General features: G+C 39.6%; 1 protein-coding gene and 1 long non-coding RNA gene across 7 annotated transcripts in view; one reads left to right on the forward strand and one right to left on the reverse strand.

The window, feature by feature from the left end:
• Positions 1-17640, reverse strand: part of INTS6 (integrator complex subunit 6) — a 64098-nt gene extending 46458 nt beyond the window's left edge. Inside the window, exons 1-4 of one of the 6 annotated variants that reach the window (XR_012799990.1) lie at positions 17095-17639; positions 16840-16917; positions 8984-9133; positions 7569-7624 (exon numbers count right to left, since the gene is read on the reverse strand). Coding sequence is in view for 4 of the 6 variants with exons in the window: in XM_075591990.1 (XP_075448105.1) it covers positions 8984-9133; positions 16840-16917; positions 17095-17205 (339 nt within the window). In the remaining 2 variants the exon portion in view is untranslated. Of the gene's footprint in view, positions 1-7568; positions 7625-8983; positions 9134-16839; positions 16918-17094 lie in introns of those variants that run through there. The other 5 variants (XR_012799991.1, XM_075591990.1, XM_075591994.1 and 2 more) reach the window with 5 other exon arrangements.
• Positions 17621-20986, forward strand: LOC142490139 (uncharacterized). The gene is made up of 2 exons (XR_012799992.1): positions 17621-18016; positions 19726-20986. It is a non-coding gene; the product is annotated as an uncharacterized LOC142490139 (long non-coding RNA).
• Positions 20987-21726: the final 740 nt, after the last annotated feature.

Consider the following 21726-nt stretch of genomic DNA (forward strand, 5'->3'; position numbering starts at 1 on the left):
ACACACACACACTGCTTACCTGCTCCGGTGCTATGGAATGGATTCCTGCTGTCCCCCGTCGGCTGAAGACACCTCTGATGCTGCTACAGGACCGCTGCTGCTGTTCCTAGATGTCGTCGGAAAAGGTAAGCAATAAGATTTCCAGCTATCCTGACATTACCCGACGCCGGGTATTACCCGGCACCAGGCCCACTTCTCAGTTGTCGGGTAATGTCCGGGTAGCTGGAAATGTGCCGGGTACTCGGTACACCCCTAATGTACTGTGTTTAGGGACTTATCAAAAACTGTATACTACCAGTGAGCAGGATGATGTAGCTCAAGACAAGTTTTTACAGGGATTAAAATTCCCAAAAATAACGAATGAAGAGCAAAAGAACTTAAGGCTCCAAATACCAGGGAAGAAATAGAGGCTGTCATAAAGAAACTTAAAAATAGGAAGGCACCAGGGCCTGATGGCTTTACGGCCAAATTTTACAAGATCTTGGGGCCAGAAGTAGGACTACCCCTGCAAAACACCTTCAAAGAGATAGTAGACAGATGGGAATATTTGGAAACAGGGAAAACAGCTTTCATCAGAATTTTCCATAAAGGTAAAGACCCTCTTGTGCCAGGTTCATATTGACCCATATACTTATTAAATCAGGATATAAAAATTATTTAAAAAATTCTGGCATAGAAGCTGGCTGCAGTATTACCAGGTCTGAACCATAAAGATCAGACAGGGTTTGTAAAGGGTAGATCTTCAGTGAAGAACATAAGAAAAGTATTAGGAGCCCTTTATTGGACCAAATCAAATCCACAAGATAATAGGAACAATGTAATTATTTCGGTAGATGCAGAAAAAGCCTTTGATAATGTTAGAAGGGAATTTTTATTTGATATACTTCAAAGAATGGGAATATCGGGCATGTTTCTTAACATGATTAGAACTATGTACGAGGGTCCAAAGGCACAGATCATGGCAGTGGGAATAGTCTCCCAGGAATTCAATTTATACAGAGGAACAAAGCAAGGGTGTCCCTTGTCACCATTGCTATTCAACATAGCAATGGAACCATTGGCTATGTTCCTAGGGACATGAGTCTATAAAGGTATTGAAATAAGAAATAAGTGAAGTTTGCTCTTTTTGCGGATGACCTTCTGATGTTTGTCTTTAATCCGGAAAAAGCGGTTTAAAAAAAATATATATACAGGCATACCCCGGTTTAAGGACACTCACTTTAAGTACACTCGCGAGTAAGTACATATCGCTCAATAGGCAAACGGCAGCTCACGCATGCGCCTGTCAGCACGTCCTGAAAAGCAATACCGGCTCCCTAACTGTACCGAAGCTGTGTGCAAGCGGGGAGACTATAGAGCCCGTTACAAATGTGTTATTTACATCAGTTATGCACGTATGTGATGATTGCAGTACTGTAAATGCATCGATAAGTGGAAAAATGCAGTGCTTCACTTTAAGTACATTTTCACTTTACATACATGCTCCGGTCCCATTGCGTATGTAAATGCGGGGTATGCCTGTATATATGAGACACTTAAAGAATATGGAAAATGTATGGGGTTTATAGTTAATGCCTCCAAAACTGAGATTCTAGCGCTGTTCTGCAACAATAATGTTAGGTGGGAGGAAGACCTCCCTTTTAAAAAAAAAAAAAAAAAAAAAAAGACAAGACAGCTAATCAAATACTTGGGGTTAATATAGACCCTGCTCTAGAAAAATTGTATGAAAGTAATTTTAAATCAATCCTAACCAAAGTGATTAGAGCTGGAAAGCTGGCAAGGCCTCCCATTGAACTTAGCAGGTAGATGCCAACTCGGTAAGATGATCAGCTTTGCAAGGATGATATACCCATTGCAGATGCTGCCTTTCCTGGTTGGCCATGCAGACATAAAATTGATTAATAGTGCAATAAGTTTATATGGAACAAAGGCAGAAATAGAATTGCAATGTGAAAACTATTTCTCCCAAAGGAACTTGGTGGAGAGAGTTTACCCGACATTAGAAAGTACAATTTGGCATGCATAGCCAGGCATATGGGAGACTGGCTAAGGGACAAAAAATATATATATATATATTCCTGTACGAAACGTGAGGAACAAATGGTGCTCCCAATAATGCTGAAAGAGATCCTACACACTACTTGGGGAAATATACCTTTAGTAATTAGAGGCAATCCATTGACAAAAGATACATGGGTCACGTGGAAGAAAGTGAAGGTTGAAATTTTTTTTTTTTAAATGTGTAATGTCCTACAAAATATCCACATTTCTGCCTATACAGTGTAACATGAAATTTGAACCAGGTCGATCTCAAAATGTTTACGACGTGGGAAACCAAGGGAATACACACACACTACGTCATTTGAAGAGCTCAGAGTTAAGAAGGAATTCCCACAATCTCACTACTTCCCCTACATGCAGATCATACATTACTGTAAGAGCCTAGAGAACGATAAGAAAGGTATTAGAAAACATGCTACTTTAGGACTGAAAATATTACATATACGACCTCTGAATTATGATTGGATCCGAGAAAGACCATGGCAAACAATTGCAAAAAGCTGCAGCCAAGTGGAACAAGGACTTCCCAGAAATAACAGAGATTGACTCTTTGCTGGTAGGATTGGACAGAACCAGGAAAATATAGACATGGAGGGAATTACAATTGAAATTACTACATAGAGCATATTATGCATTTGATATCCAATATAAACCGGTAGAAAAGGATAAAAATAAATGCCTGAAATGTCTGCTTATTAAAGCAGATCTAAAACATGGCTTATGGGAATGCCCATGTATATCTGATTTTTGGGCATACATACATAAGACAAAAGTGGTAACTGTGAAGGAACCTCTATCGGTTTTATTTGGGAAAATGGAGGGGTGGAAAGATGTTAAAGGGGATTCAAGAAACCCAAGGACTGCTGAAATTATACTCATGGCAGCTAAAAAGTCTATAATGGTGCAATGGGTGAAGTATGATCTTCCATACTTGGAAACGGTTAAAAAAAACATCTCACTCAGCTAATGACCTCAGATAAAATGTCAACGGAGACCAATAAGAAACAAAAAAACGGAGAATTTCTACACAAAATGGGAACACTTCATTGACTCCCTACCACAGAGTGAAAAAGACCAAATGTATCAAGGTTTTTGAGCACACATCCTGGGAGTCTCTTGCAGCAAATTGCACAAGGTCATAGGTGAGGTAAACAGAGGGAGAAAAGAACCAGGTTAAATAGGTATCAAGACAGGAGAACAGTATATCCGAATGTCTATAATGTGTCTGACTAAAGTTATGTTTTGTACATTCTGTGAGTTAATTATCTCATTTAAAAATCGTGTATTTGAGTTAAGTTTGAACATCTGATTTATACCTTTTTACTTATATATTTTTTCTTTTAAGAATAACTTAAACATGGAAAATTGTAAAGATGTGTTGAAATCTTATGTTTACCAGCAATGCTGTAAAATCAATAAAAAGAACAATGAGAAAGAAATTAAACCAGTGTGGTCCTTAAAAAGAATGAAATTATAAATGCAAGAAAGGGAGTGCCCAAACAGCTCGCACAAGCTCCCACATGCTTTACAATATGTTCCCCATGCCCATCTCCGTCTCAAGTTATACAGAACCATCTTAATTCTTGAATGTTGACACAAAATGGTGTCACTGGCCAGTGTTTCTTAGCTTTGAGGCTACCATAAAACAAAGTGATACTCGTAAACCTGAGAAAAACGATAGATGGGTCCACGGGGGGGCAGGGGTAGTATAATAAAGAGCACAAAACAGTATCTCAAACCTCCAGATGTATAAAAAAAAAACACTTGGGGTATATTACAAAAATAAAAACAGTGTTCGCCTTTGTGAGTAGCATAGGATAGCTCTGTCAGCAAGTCAGTGGGTAGAGCTTGCTGTTGCAGTGATGAGCATCGCTAATCACAGTTCAAACTAGATCGCAGTGTGAGGCAATCGCAGCATATAGCAGGATACACTATTTATATAGAATGGAGGGCAGGGAATCAGTGCCAACTACCATGTTCACAACCACACTATTAGCGATGCTCATCATTGCAACAGCAAGCTCTACCAACAGACTTGCTGACAGAGCTATCCTATGCGACTCACGCAGGCGAACACCATTTTATTCTTGTAATATACCCCATGTATACTGTGCATGCAATGTCTTGTATATAATGTATACCCTGTTCATTTATGTAACTGTATTTGTAACCATGTATTATTTGTCTTACTCTGTGCCCAGGACATACTTGAAAACGAGAGATAACTCTCAATGTATTACTTCCTGGTAAAATATTTTATAAATAAATAAATAATGTATTTTATTTTGTTATGTACCCAGATACATATCCTCAGCCTTCAGAGCCACCTACTCTGACTTTGGCAAATAGTCATCTATCGGTGCTTTGAGTTCATGTTATTGGGGTCTTCTGTCTCTTCCCCAATCTGGAGGTGTGAGATACTGTTTGTGCTCTTTCCCCTTACTGCACTGAACATCTTCTTTAATCAATTAACTAATTTGAGATCGCCACCTATGAATGGGCGATTGACTGTACCAGCTTAAACCCAGCTAAGCTAGGAAAAGGCTTAAATCACACATTCAGTGCCTCAATGTATTTTAAGTTGGTTACGTTAGAAGTACTACTAAATAGTGCATCAAATGTGCACATAGGTATCGCCAATTTAAAAAGATTTTATTTTACAACTACTGTATAAAGTAGAGTTGTGACTTTTTACCACTGTATTCCATTATGTCTGATGAGGAAAGGATAAGTCCAGAATTACTATAAAATCACATTTGGGGATCGGAGTGAGAAGGAATCAATATTCTAAATATGTTACCTAGCAGGTCCATATCCGGATTTGTTACATTCGGGTGCATCTACAGATTGTAGTAAAGATATGGAAAAGACTGTTACAGAAACAGGGCAGAAAAATAAATAGTTACATTGCTGAATGTCACATATTTCCATAGTGTTAGGAAGTTCATCATGTATTTGGGTAAAAACTTTCAGTGCTTCTGTAAATGTATGTCTACCATAGTTCATTTAACTCAGTATTTAATGCATTATGTAAATTAAGTGAGGTGCTGTACAGTACTATTTGGCAAGCTCTAATGGGCCAGATTTATCAAATGGTGCTGTTCCACAAGACACCTTGCAGCCCATTCACTAAGGTGGGCATGGTGGTGTCTAACGCCACACCACCACTTAGTAAGCCAGGGCCTTAATGGTGAAGAGTCCGTTCCATGAAGCAGAAAGGTTTTTAAACATCTTAATGTAATGAGCTTTTTCTTTTTTTGTTCATATAAAAATTACAAACAAGCTTCTTGTATACGAATGTGAACGTTTCGGTTTCAATCCAATTTTAGTTGTGGTCATCTTTTTGGCTAATGACAATTCGTTTAAATAAAGTCTAGATCAACCACTCGCATTTACAAAAAGTATCAAAGACCTTGCAAGTTTCATTAAATCTTTCCGTGGGCAAAGCAATGCATTTGGTTACTATAGCGACTTTAAAATTAACAAAATACTTTTGTCTGATTCATTTCAGAATTCATTCGTTGAGACTGCCCTTTTAAATTCTAATAGAAAATCATACAGATTAAAAAAAAAAAGCATTAATTAGCAAAATTATAGAAAACAAAAGGACCCGAGGGGAAAAAAAAAAAAATAATTTTTGCGAGTTGAAATAAACGAGTTGTGATAAACAGAAGTTGCACATGAGCTCCCATGCATTATGGGAGCGGTATATTTGATTCATAAAATAGAAGTGTTATCATTATGAGACAAGACCCCATTCAACTTCATAAAAAAAAAAATATTCTGCTAATGTGTCATATGACATATCAACTTTTACACTCCACCTCTGGAACAATTTACCAGAGTGTCTCAGCTTCCTGCCCAAGTTTAAGAATTCAGATGATTACTTAAAAAAAAAAAAAAAAAAATGTTCTTGAAAAGGAGGTATGGGGGTTTTTTTTTTTTTACTGGCAAGATTTTTATGAATAAAATAAATATCCATCACTGAATGTGACGGGACTCAACTCACTTGCATGAAATACAGTATATATATTTTAAAGCCTTGGACATTTACACAGCAAATATTCAGTCAGTTTACAAAACAAATATATTCAGCTATTGGTAGCATTAAACACATCACATTATCTTTGGTTACAAACTAAACCCAGTTCTTATATTAAATAAAGTGAGGCTTCCTGATAAAAGAGAGCAGCAAGTTAATGTTTTATACCTTTTTAGTTAACTTACTCACAACATTACTAATCAGTGTCAGAGAATTACACTTTCAAAATTAAGCCTTGCACATAATTTACCAATGTGAACGTGTGCACTACAAGGAAAATAATGCTCTAGTACAGCGTAGAAATAGGGGACCTTTTGGGATTTGGGTTATATGTCCAAAACCCACATAACTTTGCATTTAAACTATGACATTTTATGGGAGAGCCAGCACATTCCTTTACCATAGCTTCCTATCCAGTTAGATTTTGCTTTATACAGCCTTCTTCAAATATTCAATTTAACATTTAGCTTTAGTCGTATGTAATATTTTACATTGTTTTTCCTGATGCCAATTGTCACAGCCTTTTCTTCTGCACCTTTTTAGATGCAAGAATTTTTTCCCCATAGAGTTACTGGTCACATAGTGTAAATAAATGACAGAAGATGTAATGTAATTACATCATTTGATAAAGGCACTTACAGGGTTCCATTGTAGGGTTTGTAATTCAGCTCATTCAAGTGCTATAAGAACATAAGAGCTGTATTATTTTGACTTGCACCAAAAATGACAATTTTTAATCCATTCATGACTTAATATACAACTGCTTGAAGATGGGGTGGTTTGATATGAAACACAAAGCTACACTGGAGAAATTGTGCAAAGCTACACTGGAGAAATTGTGCAGACACTACACATTAAAAAGTCAGTAAAGATTTCTGGATGAGTTTTAGCACCGTTAAAAAAAGTGCCTCCCTAAAAACTCCTTGCAAAAAATGTAAAATATTCCATAAAGTTCTAGGGTTTAAAAACAGCAGCTTGTCGCTTTTATATGACAATTTGACATGGGGTAAGTACCCTGGTGCAGGACTACGGTGGGAGATTATCCTAAGAAATTACTGCATTCTAGGCAGTAAACATACCAACTTTTACTTGTACCTGCTAACAATTAATTAGTACCAAACTATGGAGCCACATTTATTAACTGGCCAACAGGAAAATATGGGACATTTGTCAAGGGCAACAAAAAACACTCCTGAAACAGATATTATCACTGTACTCCCAAAATGGGAGAACTGCAGAGTGCTTGCGGTAACTAAGCAGCAACTGCCTGTAGAGACTCAAGTTATCCACCTTGTTTTAGTAATGGATGCCAGGAGATGTAATGCATACTCAAGACTCATGGAAGAGTTTAACCCAATGGTGTTTGTATTGCCATGAGGTGCAGGGGAAAAAAAATGGAAATAAGGAAACATGCACTATAAGAAGTAATTATAAGCATGTGCTACAACAGTATAAAAATGCGTACCAGGTACATCGTAAGGGCACTGTAAAGGTTAATGGTGTAGTTCCTGGGCAAAACCGCTGTGTAAAGAAATGTAACAATTTGATAGGCTTTCATAAATAAATGGAACCATGCTTAAATCAGAAAAACATTTTTTTTTTAAAGAAATCAGTTCTGCAGTATTAGCTAGTGACTTTAATTCAATGCAATGCCTTGTTTAATGTCTCTTCAACCATCCTTTGATTTCTATAGCAGGTTTAGCCCACCTCCCAAACAGTGAAGATCTTTGCAACACTTTCCTATTTGGGATTTGTTGCAAATGTACCCAGCAGTTTGAGCTGTAAACTGTATCAATATTATACAATAGTAATCTTCAGATACAGTATAGCTGCCGAGTTAGGCCGCGTCTATCGTGCCGGGCGACGCCACCATCGCCGCAAGCGACCAAGCTTCTGATTGGTTCAGGGGCTGTCACATGAGGCGACAGCCCCTGAAAAATCATATAATTACGACTAGCAAAAACCGCGTTGCCTTCGCGCTTACTATAAGCGCACGCGGCGGCGACAATGCATTTGTTTTTGGGCGACGTCGCGTCGCCGGCACTATAAGCGCGGCCTTGCACTGACTAACGCAGCTATTATGATAGGCACACAACCAGGATTTTTACAGATTTATAGCGGGAGCACCAAACTATTGCCAGCTTAGGTAATGTAGAAATATACATCGTCAGAGGCTTCACATCCATTTTTTATTATTATTTTTTAATTTGGAAAGAAGTATTGCTGCTTGAACTACTGGTTTCTTTGGAATTTAAGCATACATTATTTATATAAGGGCCTTTGAATGTAGGATTTTATTGACAATCAAGAGTTTCCTCTATCCCTATGCCTCGTCCTTATCAGACAGCAAAAGAAGATAAAGCTGAGGGGGGTGTTTGCATGTACAAACTTGCTGAACAGTAACAGATAAAAGGTAGTAGCTGAAAGAAATCAAACCTACCCAAAGCCTCAAATTACAAAATTGGGATTACACAATTTATTTTATTTTTTAAAGTCTACATCTGATTGTTAAAAAAAGGCATTAAGAACCTTTATTCAACCCCCATGGAGACATTAGTACACTTAGAGTATCAATTGACTAGATTATGTAAATTATAGCTCTTATAGTTGTCCACGTGTAACATTAAAATTGTTATTACTAAAGATTTGGGGGAATGAGTGACTTTTCTGGCCACCTAGATACAGACTACCCCATCACAATACAAAAGACAAGTACCTCAACCCAGACATGGCTTCCCTATTTCACATTATCCCCATTGCTGCCAGCAAAGTATCACTAAGAAACACATTGCAGGACCCTCTGGCAGCTATTGTGTTAAACAAAAGTAAAAATCACGAGTGTGGAGGGGTATTGTTTGGTTTCCCCATGTTCCAACCTACCTGCCCATAGTTGTCTATGCCAGTTACTAATCTATTTAAATTTAACAAATCAAAAGCTGTCCTTAGGGACTGGCCAAGGGTCGTGAGTCCTACAGCTTGAAGATTTTTCAGTTCGTTCATAAAGGTTGCATGATTTTCTTTCCATCCAGCCTGTAAAGAGAAAGGCAAGAACAGGTATCCTTCAGATTCCTACACATACTGCAGAATATAAATTACTTAATGCTACACTAAAGGAGCACTGAATGCAGAGCCGACAGGATCATATACTTTGTTAAATGCCATTTCATTATGGAAAAGTACCAAAATATTACAAATACTGTACATTGTTTTCAAGCACCTTGTAAGACTCCAGCATATTTTTCCTTTGTAGCAATTGCCCAAATAAGATACATACATAAAAACAATGGTGTCGACTGTTTGGGAGGCAATTTGTATAAATCAACATGTTTGTTCTCAGCAGAGTATTGGTGCAGGAATTTATCCCTGGAGCGCTGACACTCCACAGTACTGTTAATAGGACAAAGCAAACAACGAATTCCTGCCCCGTAAAGCAGCCAATCCGTCTTGGTGCATAGGCGCAGAAGATTAAATCACTTGCCCATGGCCACAAGGACAGGCATGGTGTGTCAAATGACACTTTTTTGGTGGCCTGTATCTCCTATAGAAATAAGTAACTCCCCAAGTCATTGCACAAATGTGACCTCGTATGTAATTGCAGAGGGAAAAATGCCACGCATAGCCTTTGACAGCATGCACACGGACACTAGCATATCACACATCCCTGCTCCTGCAACAGGTGAACAGGAACTTTAACAAAGAAAACTTTTACCCCCACATATAGTTTCAGAAGTATGTAGAACATGCAAAGTGGCATTGCTCAGCAGCTTTCAGGAGCAAAATCAAGAATAAATGTGAATGCAGGGAAAACAGCTTTGCACTTAAAATTCAGTGATCTCTTAAGAGGCCCCCACAGGATAAATCTGTAACATGATGCAAATACTGTAAGTAAAACCGTTAGGTTAACCCTTTTGGTGCAAATGTGAGCAGCAGGAACAGCACAGGCACGTTAGAGGCCCTTGTGAAGGGGAGTACATCAGGTAACTGGTGCAACCCTGCAGACAGTTTGTACACCGCTGAAATGCTTTAATGTGAGGGACACCAGTGCAAACAAAAAAGGGGTGCAGTCAGAAGGCTCCTGAGCTAGCCGATCGTTGATATGCTTGATGGCAATGAACGGGTAGTTCAGATCCTTCCTATATTTAAAGGTCATGTTTATTCTGCCCAGCACACTCCTGCAGCTGCATGGTAATCCACGGTTATGCAGAAATGTCATCCATAACGCTAAGAGGCAGAGGGCTCCTGGGCCATTTGATCACTGCTGTGGCTAATCAGTCAGATAGCACAAGTACCTATTGCAGTCAATAAAAGTACATGTCATTTACAGTCTGTGGGTTTTGTATAAAGATGTATTTTGTTCTTGGAAAAATACTTTGCTGCAGTATTGCTACATTGATTTAATATTTCAATAGTTATATTTAGTATAAATTGGTACGTTTGTAAGCGATATAGCTGATCTGTCACTACAGAGATCTTACATTTCTGTTCAGTACATTTTTATTTAGTCTGAGCCATTATATTTATGTTGTATATATTTATCTTAAACACCCTGGTTTGTTTTGTTTATTAGATTTGTTCTACATTATTTCATTATATACTACAATTTGTGATGCATGTTTCCTTAGTATGTACCTAGTTTATTTAAATAATGGCTAGAAAGTTCTCTGCGGGTGAGGTCCTTCATATGAAGGATCAGTCTGAATAGGACTTTGTCAGTCTAAATTAAACTACAGATCATGACCCCCAGAGTAGCAAGGGGACCAAAAGATGTCAAACTAGGGTTACAGCTGATCCTATCAGACTCAAGTCTCTTGGTTGATCCTTTTAGAACAGGACCCAGAATCCATGGAGCAAGAAATGATCCTTGGGTCAAGATTAGATAGTATTTTTAATCACTTAAGTTGCAGCACCGAAATCCATTGCCCTGGTACTTCTGGTGTCCACAACATAGACAACCATTTTTAACTCTGGTCATGGTCCCCCAGACCAATATATACCCAGCAGCTCATGATCGGACTGGCAGTAGACAATTGTGGGTTGCCAAAGATAAATATGAACAGACATTTTGGGCTCATTAAACAAAACAGCATTGGTACCAACAGGTCTACCTATCCTATTTATACTATAGTCTTTCACTGCTGCGAGTAAAAACAAAATGGGAGGTTTCTTCCCCCAAATACAGTAGTAACACCAACACTCTCTAGAGACTATCCTGAGCATGATAGACTTCTTATGAGGCACCAATAGATCAACTGTCCTCAGTTTAAGATCAATTCATCAACTCAGAATATCACTGGATGAGACATTGCATGGTAGGGTTCTATTTAGGCAGCACATCCTTGGATGGAAGGAGCACACTACGGAAGAGAACTGGACAAGCTTTGCAAGAGTTCAAGAGGTTACACTATGCACGTCATACAGTAGGACAAAATGTTAGATCCACCTGTCTGTATACAATCAGTCACGCTCTATTAGGCTCTGGCTACCATCTCTACGTGAACAATTACTATAAATTATGAGTCCACCCTTGCAGTTCTAGAACGTGGTTAATCAACAAGCTTGCAGTCTTATGGGTAGTGCAGACAAGACATGCTGGGTGTTGCAGCCTTAAATAGCCACCAGGAAAGATTTGATTGATTAAAAAAAAAAAAAAAGTTATTTAATGGTGTAAGTGGCAGTATACAATTCTTACATTTTACATAGCACAGCAGTACCAGGCAAAGGTTTCCTTCTTGAAATACCATCTAGAACTAATTTCTGCTGTTTTTTATGGTGGGGAAGATCCTACAACACATACAAACTATAAATACCCCCTACTGTTGGCAAACAAACTCTGTAGGGTTTGTTATTAAAAAAAAAAAAAAGTATAAGGAGAGACCCACATGTAACAACTGCCCCAGTATTTAACTAAACATGATCTGTTTAAAGAAATGCTTACAAAAGTATCACCCTCCAAAATTACTTCCACTGAATTACAATTACCCCTGGGAATGTGTCAATGTCAGATGGAACCATGTAAGAAATGTGAATTTCAATGTTGGACAGTGAAACAATCCCATAGTAAAATAAGCCAGCTAAAGTCCATTTCCTGAAAACATAGTTTAACCTGTTGAACTCACATTATCTCAAACACTGCCATCGGTATTCAACAGTATTATTTGAGTGTGTTGAGTGACCACAAGTTCTCTGGGATAACATAGCGTTGTATTTATATGCCAAAAAATGTGTGCTCTGCATGTTCCTGAAAGCAGTTTTGCACATTTGGAGCTTCTTGTGACCATAACCACTATTTGAGCAAAGATATGTATTCTAACTCAGGGAATGCAATGGAACATGGTTTAGTATTTCTGTCAGTGATTATATTGAGCCCATATGATCAAACAGGAATTATATAGATATAGATAGATTTCTGGTTTGTTGATCAACCAGGCAAAAGTTCATTAGCTATGCTTGCATATATTGGAATGTACACTTTCAAGAAACATAATATTACGGGGTAATTACATTTTTGGCATGGTATAGCCATTTAACACACACTGTTGCACACAAAAATAAATAAAGGCCTCAAAATAACCATGCTTGTGTGGTTTGTAGAATACAGAAATATTATAAACATTTATAATATGATTTCCCAACACTCTGAAAAGAACATAAAACCGAATACTGATGGATCTCCAAAACACCGAGCTGAAGATGTAACAAGATTGATCTAAAAATCTTACTTTTGCAAATTTAGAATACAAAATATCATGATAGATTTGTAAAACAAATATCCCAGGCAAGATATTCTTGTGGGCAAAAACACTTTACACTTGTGTCAATTCAGGGGGAAAAGGGGGAATGAAACACCAAATGAAAAAAATCTCAGTCAAAGCATAAAAAAAATAAACAATTGGATGAACCTTAACCGTCAGTCAATTTCAATGGTGTGTAGTAACCACCAGATTGAAAGGGGCGTGTTTGGGTACTCAGATATTCTGGTGCTACTAAATCAGATCTTTCCAGGCTCCAGGTGCATGTAGCTCCATAGCTGTGGAGGCAGCAACACCCGTGTGGGAAGCCAGCATGCAGGAACTCCAAGGACTCCACACAGCTACACTCTAAAGACGTGTCACATTGTGAGAGTATTACTTTTACTGTGCAAGTGATTTTAACCTGTATTAAAAGGTACTACACCATAGAGGCAGCTCTGTAAGAACGTCTTCTATAGATCCCGTCTAAATTCACTGGAACTTATTTTCAGAAAAAAAAATATACACTCATATCAGTGGTGTTTAGTGAAAGATTCCCAAAAAGAGCCATTTGTTCAAAAATATGCAGTTTGTATTTAGACCCCCCGAAACAAAAGGTGCGAAGAGGCTTACGCAGTTTTAATGGAGAGCCTGTATCAGTCAAAACTATACAGATGTAGCCAAGGTTACCTTCTCTGTGGCCAGGGATTGATAGGAAAATCTGACTACAGCAATCTCTGGTCGCACGGAACATGAAGCTAGTGCAGCGGTGACGGTCCCCGGAGCAAGATGCCTTCAGCAGAGCAGCAGAAAGGCAAATCTGGCTACATCAGTATGTAAACCTATACACAGTATCAAAATACTCCATGTACAAATCCCTGGGGTGTGTACGTTCAAAAAAATATGCTTTGTGGTGGTAATGTCATGCTAAGGGGTTAAGAGATTTACTCAGTATTACTAATTTAGGGTCTATTTGCCAAACCATGTAAATTTATACATATCTGGTCAGTGTACTCAATGGACAGAGCAATACAATTTACCATGTCTTTATGATTAGAGTGAGCTAGAATTAACCATTTTTATGCAAAACTTGAAGTGAATACCCATTTGAGAAATATCAAAACAAGTTTTAAAGAGGCAATCCAAGCAACTAAAAGTTAAAAAAAAAATGGTTTAATATGCAACTTTTGATTACCTTTATTGAAAACCGATTACCTAAGATGCCAATCGATTAGTTCTCCCATGATCAATCAACAAAACTTGGCTTCCCAGGGCTGTAATTGATCAACAAAATCCTGTTTCCCAGACCTATGGCCTTTCCGTTTCAAATCAATCTTTCAGTCAGTGTAACTCAGTAGCTACAATGTATTTTTATATGATCAAGGTAACATTATCTATTGTTACAGTTTGCAGCTCAAACAGCTGGGAATATTGGTAACAGATTATTACAAACAGGAACGTGTTGCAAAGAAGTTGCACTGCTGTGGAGGTGTTTAAAACCAATATAAATTAAAGGATTATCAGTACAGTATATTAAAGCTGCAGTTCAAGCTACCATTAAAAAAAAAAAATCCATTCAATATGTGCATCAATACAATCTGCACACTGCCAAGTGATTAGCTAAGCTGTAGATCGATCCGTTCTCCTGTAATCAATCGCTTTGCGCAGGGTTATTTAATTCAGCATTATGGGAAAAGTAGTTCCTGGAATATGATTGACTGGGCAGTTACTAGATACAATTGGTTCACTGCTAGAGAGGGCGGGGCTCAAGAGACAGGGCCTATCAGAAGGGGAAGGGGCTGTCACTTTAGAAATGCTTCCTACATTAGAAACATTAAAAAAAAAAATGTCTTTATAACATTTTTTTTTTTACATTTTAAATGCTACAAGTATTTTCTCATAGTACAGAAGTGATTTATATATTTAAAAAAAAGACGACATGTAGGATATTGCTTGAACTGCTGCTTTAAAACTAATTAAAAATAGCATTAAGAGTTGAATTTAATTCAAAGGTAGTAAGTATTATCTAATAAAGAACTGATTTATTAAAAAATAAACATATGCAGGATATTGATTGGATTGCTCTTTTTTTAAATCCCATCAGAAATTGTGGAGAAAAACTTGTTATCAATGTTTACATACTTTGGGGTTCTTTTGTGAGAGCATTTGTATGCTAGATAAGTTTTGCCTTGCCAATGAATGGGTGTGCATTTTGAATTCCGTTCTTAAAAACTCAGATATGAACAGTCTAGTATTGGGACATGAACTGGCCAAAAGCATGTAAACCTATATGTATGGTATCTGTACTCATGGAACGAAGGGTAATATTTATTCAGATACAGTATATCATTTGCAAGATATATCTGGGACAATATTAACAGAAGTATATTTTTTTCTTCATATTTATGAAATATCTTGGTCACGTGATATGCAATCCACCAGAGAAGGGTACCAATGGAAAGCTCAACGTGTGTATGTATATCTGTGTTCCCCTAATAGTGTTAATCCGACACAAAACACGATGTGGGTGAAGTCATACGCAGCGACATGATGCCAGACATCTGGAAGCTGCCATCAGAGCACACCACGAGGAAGCCGACTGGAAGTTAGAACTGGTTGCTGAATACCATCCTTGCAGACCCAGGCACACCTGATCTCCTTGCCATCTCTTCCCCTGTAAGTGGTGTTAACCTGATTTAATACTGACTAACCTTAAAACTCGCCCCACAAATAAAGCCTGTTATATGCAGGATGCGGCCATGCGTTCCTATGCGAACGCGCGTGCCGCATGCTTTTCCTGTATATAGTGCCTGGAGCTGCCGGTAAGGTATATCTGTGTTTATGTGTGTGTGTATGTATGCGTGAGTATGTGTGTGTGCGCATGGGTTGTGTGAGTGAATGTAAGTCCTAGAAAGATTTTTTTAAAGAAAAAAAAAAACTTTAATAAATATTTTTATTAACACGCACGAAAAGAGGAATTTCTTCATCTTCGCCGCTGTCTGTCGGCTCCCCTCTCCCTGCCGTGCGTGCGGCCTTTCAATAGAAAGGCTGACTCATGTCAGCCAACTAAAAATCCACGCGCGCGGCGCAGCACGCGCCCGGCATTATATAACGTGCCTAAGGCATCCCAATGCCTGCACTCACGACTATTGTCCCACACCCAGTCACTCCTACCACCCATTGTGGCCAAGCACTGCCATCTACAGCACTTATTCCTTCACCTGCTGTCTCTAAGTCTCCCTGCTGTCTCTGTAAGTCTCCCAACATACCACTTAGATTGTAAGTTCTTCGGGGCAGGGATTTCCTTTCCTATTGTCTGATTTTGCTGTGCTTATTGTATTATAATAATTCCTGTACTGTATTCTTTGGGAAGCGCTGAATACACTTGCCGCTATATAAATAAAGACATACAATCTAGGACCAAAAGGGTTAAAATATTGATTAAAAATTGGTTTAACAACCACAACCCAACACTTCCTTACTTCATTAACTATAGATACTACATTTAAAAAAAATACATCTTTTAAGATAAAATATTGCAAGCTTCTGGGGTGAGAAATTCTGCAAGCCCAGGTCTGAGCAGCTCTAAATTGTGGCAGTTCTGTATTAAGAGATGTGTTATTGTGACACTATACAGAGGCTGGTGTGCCAGTTCTCTGCTGGGACCCACAGTGTCTCACACACACAAACATCAATCTCTCCTTGTACTCCAGGGCCTGCGCCGTGCAATGAAAACTCCCCTTGGGGATGTCACTTTTAACTTGAATCCACATCTCCCACAGTTCATTGCTGCAGAGCTGGCTAAGGAGGGGGGTGGCGGGGGATGTCGGCCATGTTTCTGTCAGCTCCTGGCTGTGTGTGTGTGAGTGTGTGTGTGTGGTGGTTGCTGCTCAGAGGCAGCATGCCAGGGCTGACACAGACATGGCACAGCAGAGGAGAGAAAAGGGGATGGGGGGGGGGGGGGGTGAGGGGGGGAGTCTGGAGTAGTGTAGGGTGCAGCGTGGTTACCTTGATCCCATAAGGGGGCTCCTCCAAAGTGACCAGCATGTACCGGTCTCCTCTGCTAGCAGGATCCCGGGACCTCAGCTGGGAAACAGGATCAAGGGAGGAGGAGGAGGAGGGAGGACAAGAGAAAAACATAGAAGACGTTATAAAAAGCAAACACCGTGTAAACATCCTAACAAGATGTGTGCGAGGAGGGAGACCTGGCACACACTCCGGAGGTCTGTCAGGGGGCAGCCCTGCTCACTGCGGGTACTATACCTTCATGAAAGTCTCTACAGCGCCTTTAGCTATGTCCAGGTAGGTAGTGCCCAGGTGGGTGCGCTGGTTCATTGAAGCGGACGTATCTAGCAGGAAAAGTAAAATGGGCATAGTGCTGCCGCGGCGGGTACAGGCGAGGACCTGCTACATGGGCAGTCACATTCACCAACCCCAGCAAACACAAGTGCACTTGGAAGCTGGGTGTGGGGCACACAGACAGAGGTCCCTGAGCCTACAAAGTGTGTCTGCAGAGCCCCATGTCCTCTTTGTGTGACAGGGTTTGGCCTCCAACCCCCAAAGGGAAAGCGCTTTAAAAGGGAGTTATTTATAAGGCAGGGTTTTGTTTGTTTGTTTCCTCTCTCTCTCGGCCCCGTCAGTTTCTCTTTGTATAGTATTTTGTTTCTGGGGGTGACTGGCTAGGTGGGTTGTTGTTTATGCCCCCACCCGTGGATGTGACAGAAGTTTGAATGAGTTCAGCACTACTTCCCCCTCTCTCAGGCTCTGTCTCCCTCTACTGAGCGCTTCCTTTCGCACTCACAGCTTTTAAGGCGGGCAGGAGGGTCTAGAACCTCCCAGTGCAATACGTCGCTGGCCCACGTGACGGCAGACGGCGGACCCTATAGGTCCGCACTCGTTCGCTCATTAGCATATACATGAGGGGCGAGGAGAAGGCGGGGCGGAGGCGCTGGAGTCTGTTTCTGAGTTCTCGGCGGTTAATGACCACGAGCGGAAAGAGGGCGTCGCGCGCAGGCGCGTGCGGCTGGCTTCCCTTTTTCTGTAGCGGGCGTCGTCGTTTTTTCTTCAGTCGTCAGCAGACAAGGGAAGAGTGAGGACGGTGTGGAGCGCGGCGAGAGAGAAATTAAGGGAATAACCGCTCCACTGCGGATTTTATTTCCGTCTCTTAACCAGTCGGGGATATGAAGTGATTACGTGGCGAGAAAGCTATTTGCTGGGCAATCTACTGCTTTCCGCCCGTTGTTTTCTTTCTTTTCTTAGCGCGCGCCCCTTTGTCCTTGTCAGTAACCGTATGCTTGTTTTAAATAATATCTGAGACGCGTGTCTTGTTTTTTGTTTTTTTTTATATAGTGGATTTATAGCCTTTTAATAAACCAGATTGAGGATAATCTCCCCCTCTTAATCCGTCCGTGGGTTTGCTATGGGGTCCCTGGGACAGGAGGCCATGTCTCCTTGTGGTTAGATATCTGGTACCCAGTATTAACGCGACGCTGCGCCTGTAACCCCCGAGCCTAGATAGATGAGCAGCCGGGGTGCCCTTGTTAAAATGGCCGCGTTTCACCCCTTCGCTGCCAGGGAGCACATTGCACCGCGCCAAACATGCTGCTAATGTCCTCTCAGGAAATGCCAGCTACTTCCCCGTACTCCACTGGCCTTATATTCTAGTGTTTTTTAATCTGGGGAAATATATTGTTTAGTTTTTTTCCGTCTCTTCGTTATGTTCACGCGCCTGACGTGTGTGCCCCAGACCTGGTCTCGTTGCTCCTCTTGTGATCCTGCACTGGGCCGAGGCTTTACAAGCAGCTATATGGCACTTGCTTTGTATTGGAAGTTATATATGTTTTTGTGAAGCAATTCAGCGACAAATGACACAGTAGGACTTTTAAAGGGAACTTCCTGAGGAAAGTGGTTGGGTCACTGAAGCTGAGGAGTGGGAGGACACACGAGGGCGGGGCACAAGTGTAGGGAGCGAGAGGGCGGCCACCATAGAAGGCAGGCACATGGGAGGCAGAGGAAGGAGGGTAACGCATAATGTCTGCACGTGTAGGGTGCTGAGGCGCAGAAGCAACACCCAGAGGAATTGGCATGTGTGGATGTAGAGGTAGCAGGAGGGACACCGGTACATGGGTAGGGTAACTGGGTACCTGTGAGAGTAAGCATATTGGGAGAGTAGGAGGCGGGTACTCAGTACGGGCATATGTAGAGAACAGGGCACAGGGGCGGCGCATTGACAGGTGTTGGGGTGCAGGAGGAGAAGGACAGGGTAGCAGATACGTAGTGCTTCTTTTTTTTCTTTTTAAGGGTTTCCATGTAAAATCATCTAAAAGCGTTTTAAAAATATATTTACAATACCCTTTTATTTTTTTCACTTTGCATTTGTAAAATAAATACATTCATCTTTATCGCGTCCATTTTATTCTAGGCTAATCTAAAAGTTATTGTTCCCATGTAACTATTTAAGCACATTTTGCTGCAATCTTGTTGAATAGTTTTCAAACTCTGCTTCCCGAAATTTTCAATATTCACTTCAAGCTGCTGTCTGTGCACTTTGTTACTACTACAAGATGTTATTTTAGTTACAGGTTTAATGTATCTATATGTGTAGATGTTGGGTAGACCTCCAAACCATTAACATTGGAGTGGTGCACAATAAGAAAAAGTTTTAACAAAACCCTGGTCTGGATCACTAATTTTAGCAGTCACAAAAGGTTAGGTAAAGTTTGCAATAAAAATAATTTGGTTACCATGGATACATTAAGTGTGTATTATATATATATATATATATATATATATATATATATATCAACTGTAAATATTACTGTATGTTTATATATATATATATATATTTTCTGCCTCTAATGCTGTTCTATGTTTTTTGTTTTTTTTTTGTTATAGTGTCATCATCCTGTCTTTCCTAGTTGGCACTCTTCCAGAGAGTTGATGAATACATCTGCTTACTTTATCATTGGGGTTGAATGAACAAATGTAATAACCCATTTAGCAAAACAGAATTAGGCGAGCTAAGACTTGCCCCTATAACAGAATGCATCAGTAACACTATAACTATAATAGGCAATTGGCCATTTATGGAAAACAAATGCAGAAATTCTGTTCCTTTCAAATTGACTTGTAATTTATTACTGAACTTTAACCTTTTGATCCTAAGGCCGCGCTTATAGTGCTGGCTATGCAACCAATGCCGTCGCCAATTGCGAAAGTTATAATTTGATTTTGAGTGACAAGGCCAGTGATGTCACGTAAGGGGACGGGCCCGCGGTCTCTGATTGGTTTAGAGACGTCACCTGTGGCGACTGCCTCTAAAATAGCAAATAGACCCGGCTTCAACATTTTTGGTTGCGCCGTCACGCTTACTATAAACGCTTGCAACAGAGTCAATGTATTTGTTTCAGAGCGCCGTCGCAAGGCAAGGCAAGTCCCTCTTCCCCATTCCCTCCTCCCCCCCCCCCCCTCTTTTCCCTCACCTTCCCCCCCCCACTCTTTTCCTTACCCTTCCTTTATCTTTTTCATAATTATTTAGATTAAAATTTTTTTTGATATGTTATCTTTAGTATATTAAAGATTCTTCATGATTTGATACTATTCCCATTGAATTTCTATCCATATGCATCTTCCATATCCTGCCACATTATGATGAGATAAAGTTATAAATAATATGTGCAAAATGTTTTAAATGTTCGAATTATCCTGTCACAGTCTTTTGATTTTCCTATCCCATTCATCTGGGTCTGTGATAATATACAAGTGAATGATTTTTTCTTTAACAAGCTCAAGGAGTATAGATTTCATGTGTCAGTGACCTGTCATTAATATACCAACAAGAAACAATTTGATATAAGTTTATATTTTTGGTCACAATGACTGGTCATTTTTTATGCATTTTTGTATTTTAACTTTTTCATATGACATCTATGTTGACTATGCGGACTCTATGTTTCATAATGAGGTGATCAATGATTATTATACTAAACACCTGATACTCATTGTATTGATTTGAACAGCTGTCATAGGTTTGCTGGTGTATAAATGGATGTCTTGTGATGCAAGCGAATTACTCTTTTGACAAAGGCCTTCCAGGCCGAAACGCGTCAAGAGGACTCGCTTGCACCTTGTGCAAATAAAGCTTATTTTTATCCCACATCAGCCTTCATCTATTTTTGTGCTGTGCGACGCATCTTTCTCCTTGAGAAGTTCCTTCACTATAAGCGCAGCCTAAGTCTTATAACAAAGGAGTATAATCTTTGTTGTCCTATGGACTTCACTCATTCAAGAGATGGTAGCAGAACAAAGTACTATGTGAAAGTGCCTAAAAGATTTAAGCTATCTGGGATTCAGTGCAATTAAAACTGGCAAACCAGAAATAAAATTATTTTGGTTTTCTAAAGGGAAAATGTAGTGCACAAGTTCCTTAGTGAAAAATAATTATATATCTCTACTTTCAGTATCTATATCAAGACTAGGTGCACCAAAAACATAAGTATTTTATTGGCCATGGCTGTGCCCATCCCTTGTCATTTGTGTTCAGTATCCCTCTCCAACAGTCTGGTTTATAGTAGTTAAGTGTGTGCCCCAATCTCTTCACAAAGCTGTGTGTGCATTGCGCTTTAATGTATTTACAATTTTATTTTAATAAACATACTGTAAAAGCACCAACAATGTGGAACATGTTTATAGAAATCCATATATACAAAAGTATATTTATTTAAAAAAAAAAAAAAAGCCTAAAATAGTAATAATCCCCTCAGAACAGGGCATTACTCGCCAATAATGCCTGGGCTGGGTTAAAGTTCCTCGGCTTCGCCTCATGCCTTAAACTTTTCCAGCCAGTGCATTATAGACCAGTAAAGTCCTCTTCTTTGGGGATTATTACTTAATGGT

Source organism: Ascaphus truei, chromosome 3 (genome assembly GCF_040206685.1).
Source record: "Ascaphus truei isolate aAscTru1 chromosome 3, aAscTru1.hap1, whole genome shotgun sequence".
Lineage (NCBI taxonomy): Eukaryota > Metazoa > Chordata > Amphibia > Anura > Ascaphidae > Ascaphus > Ascaphus truei.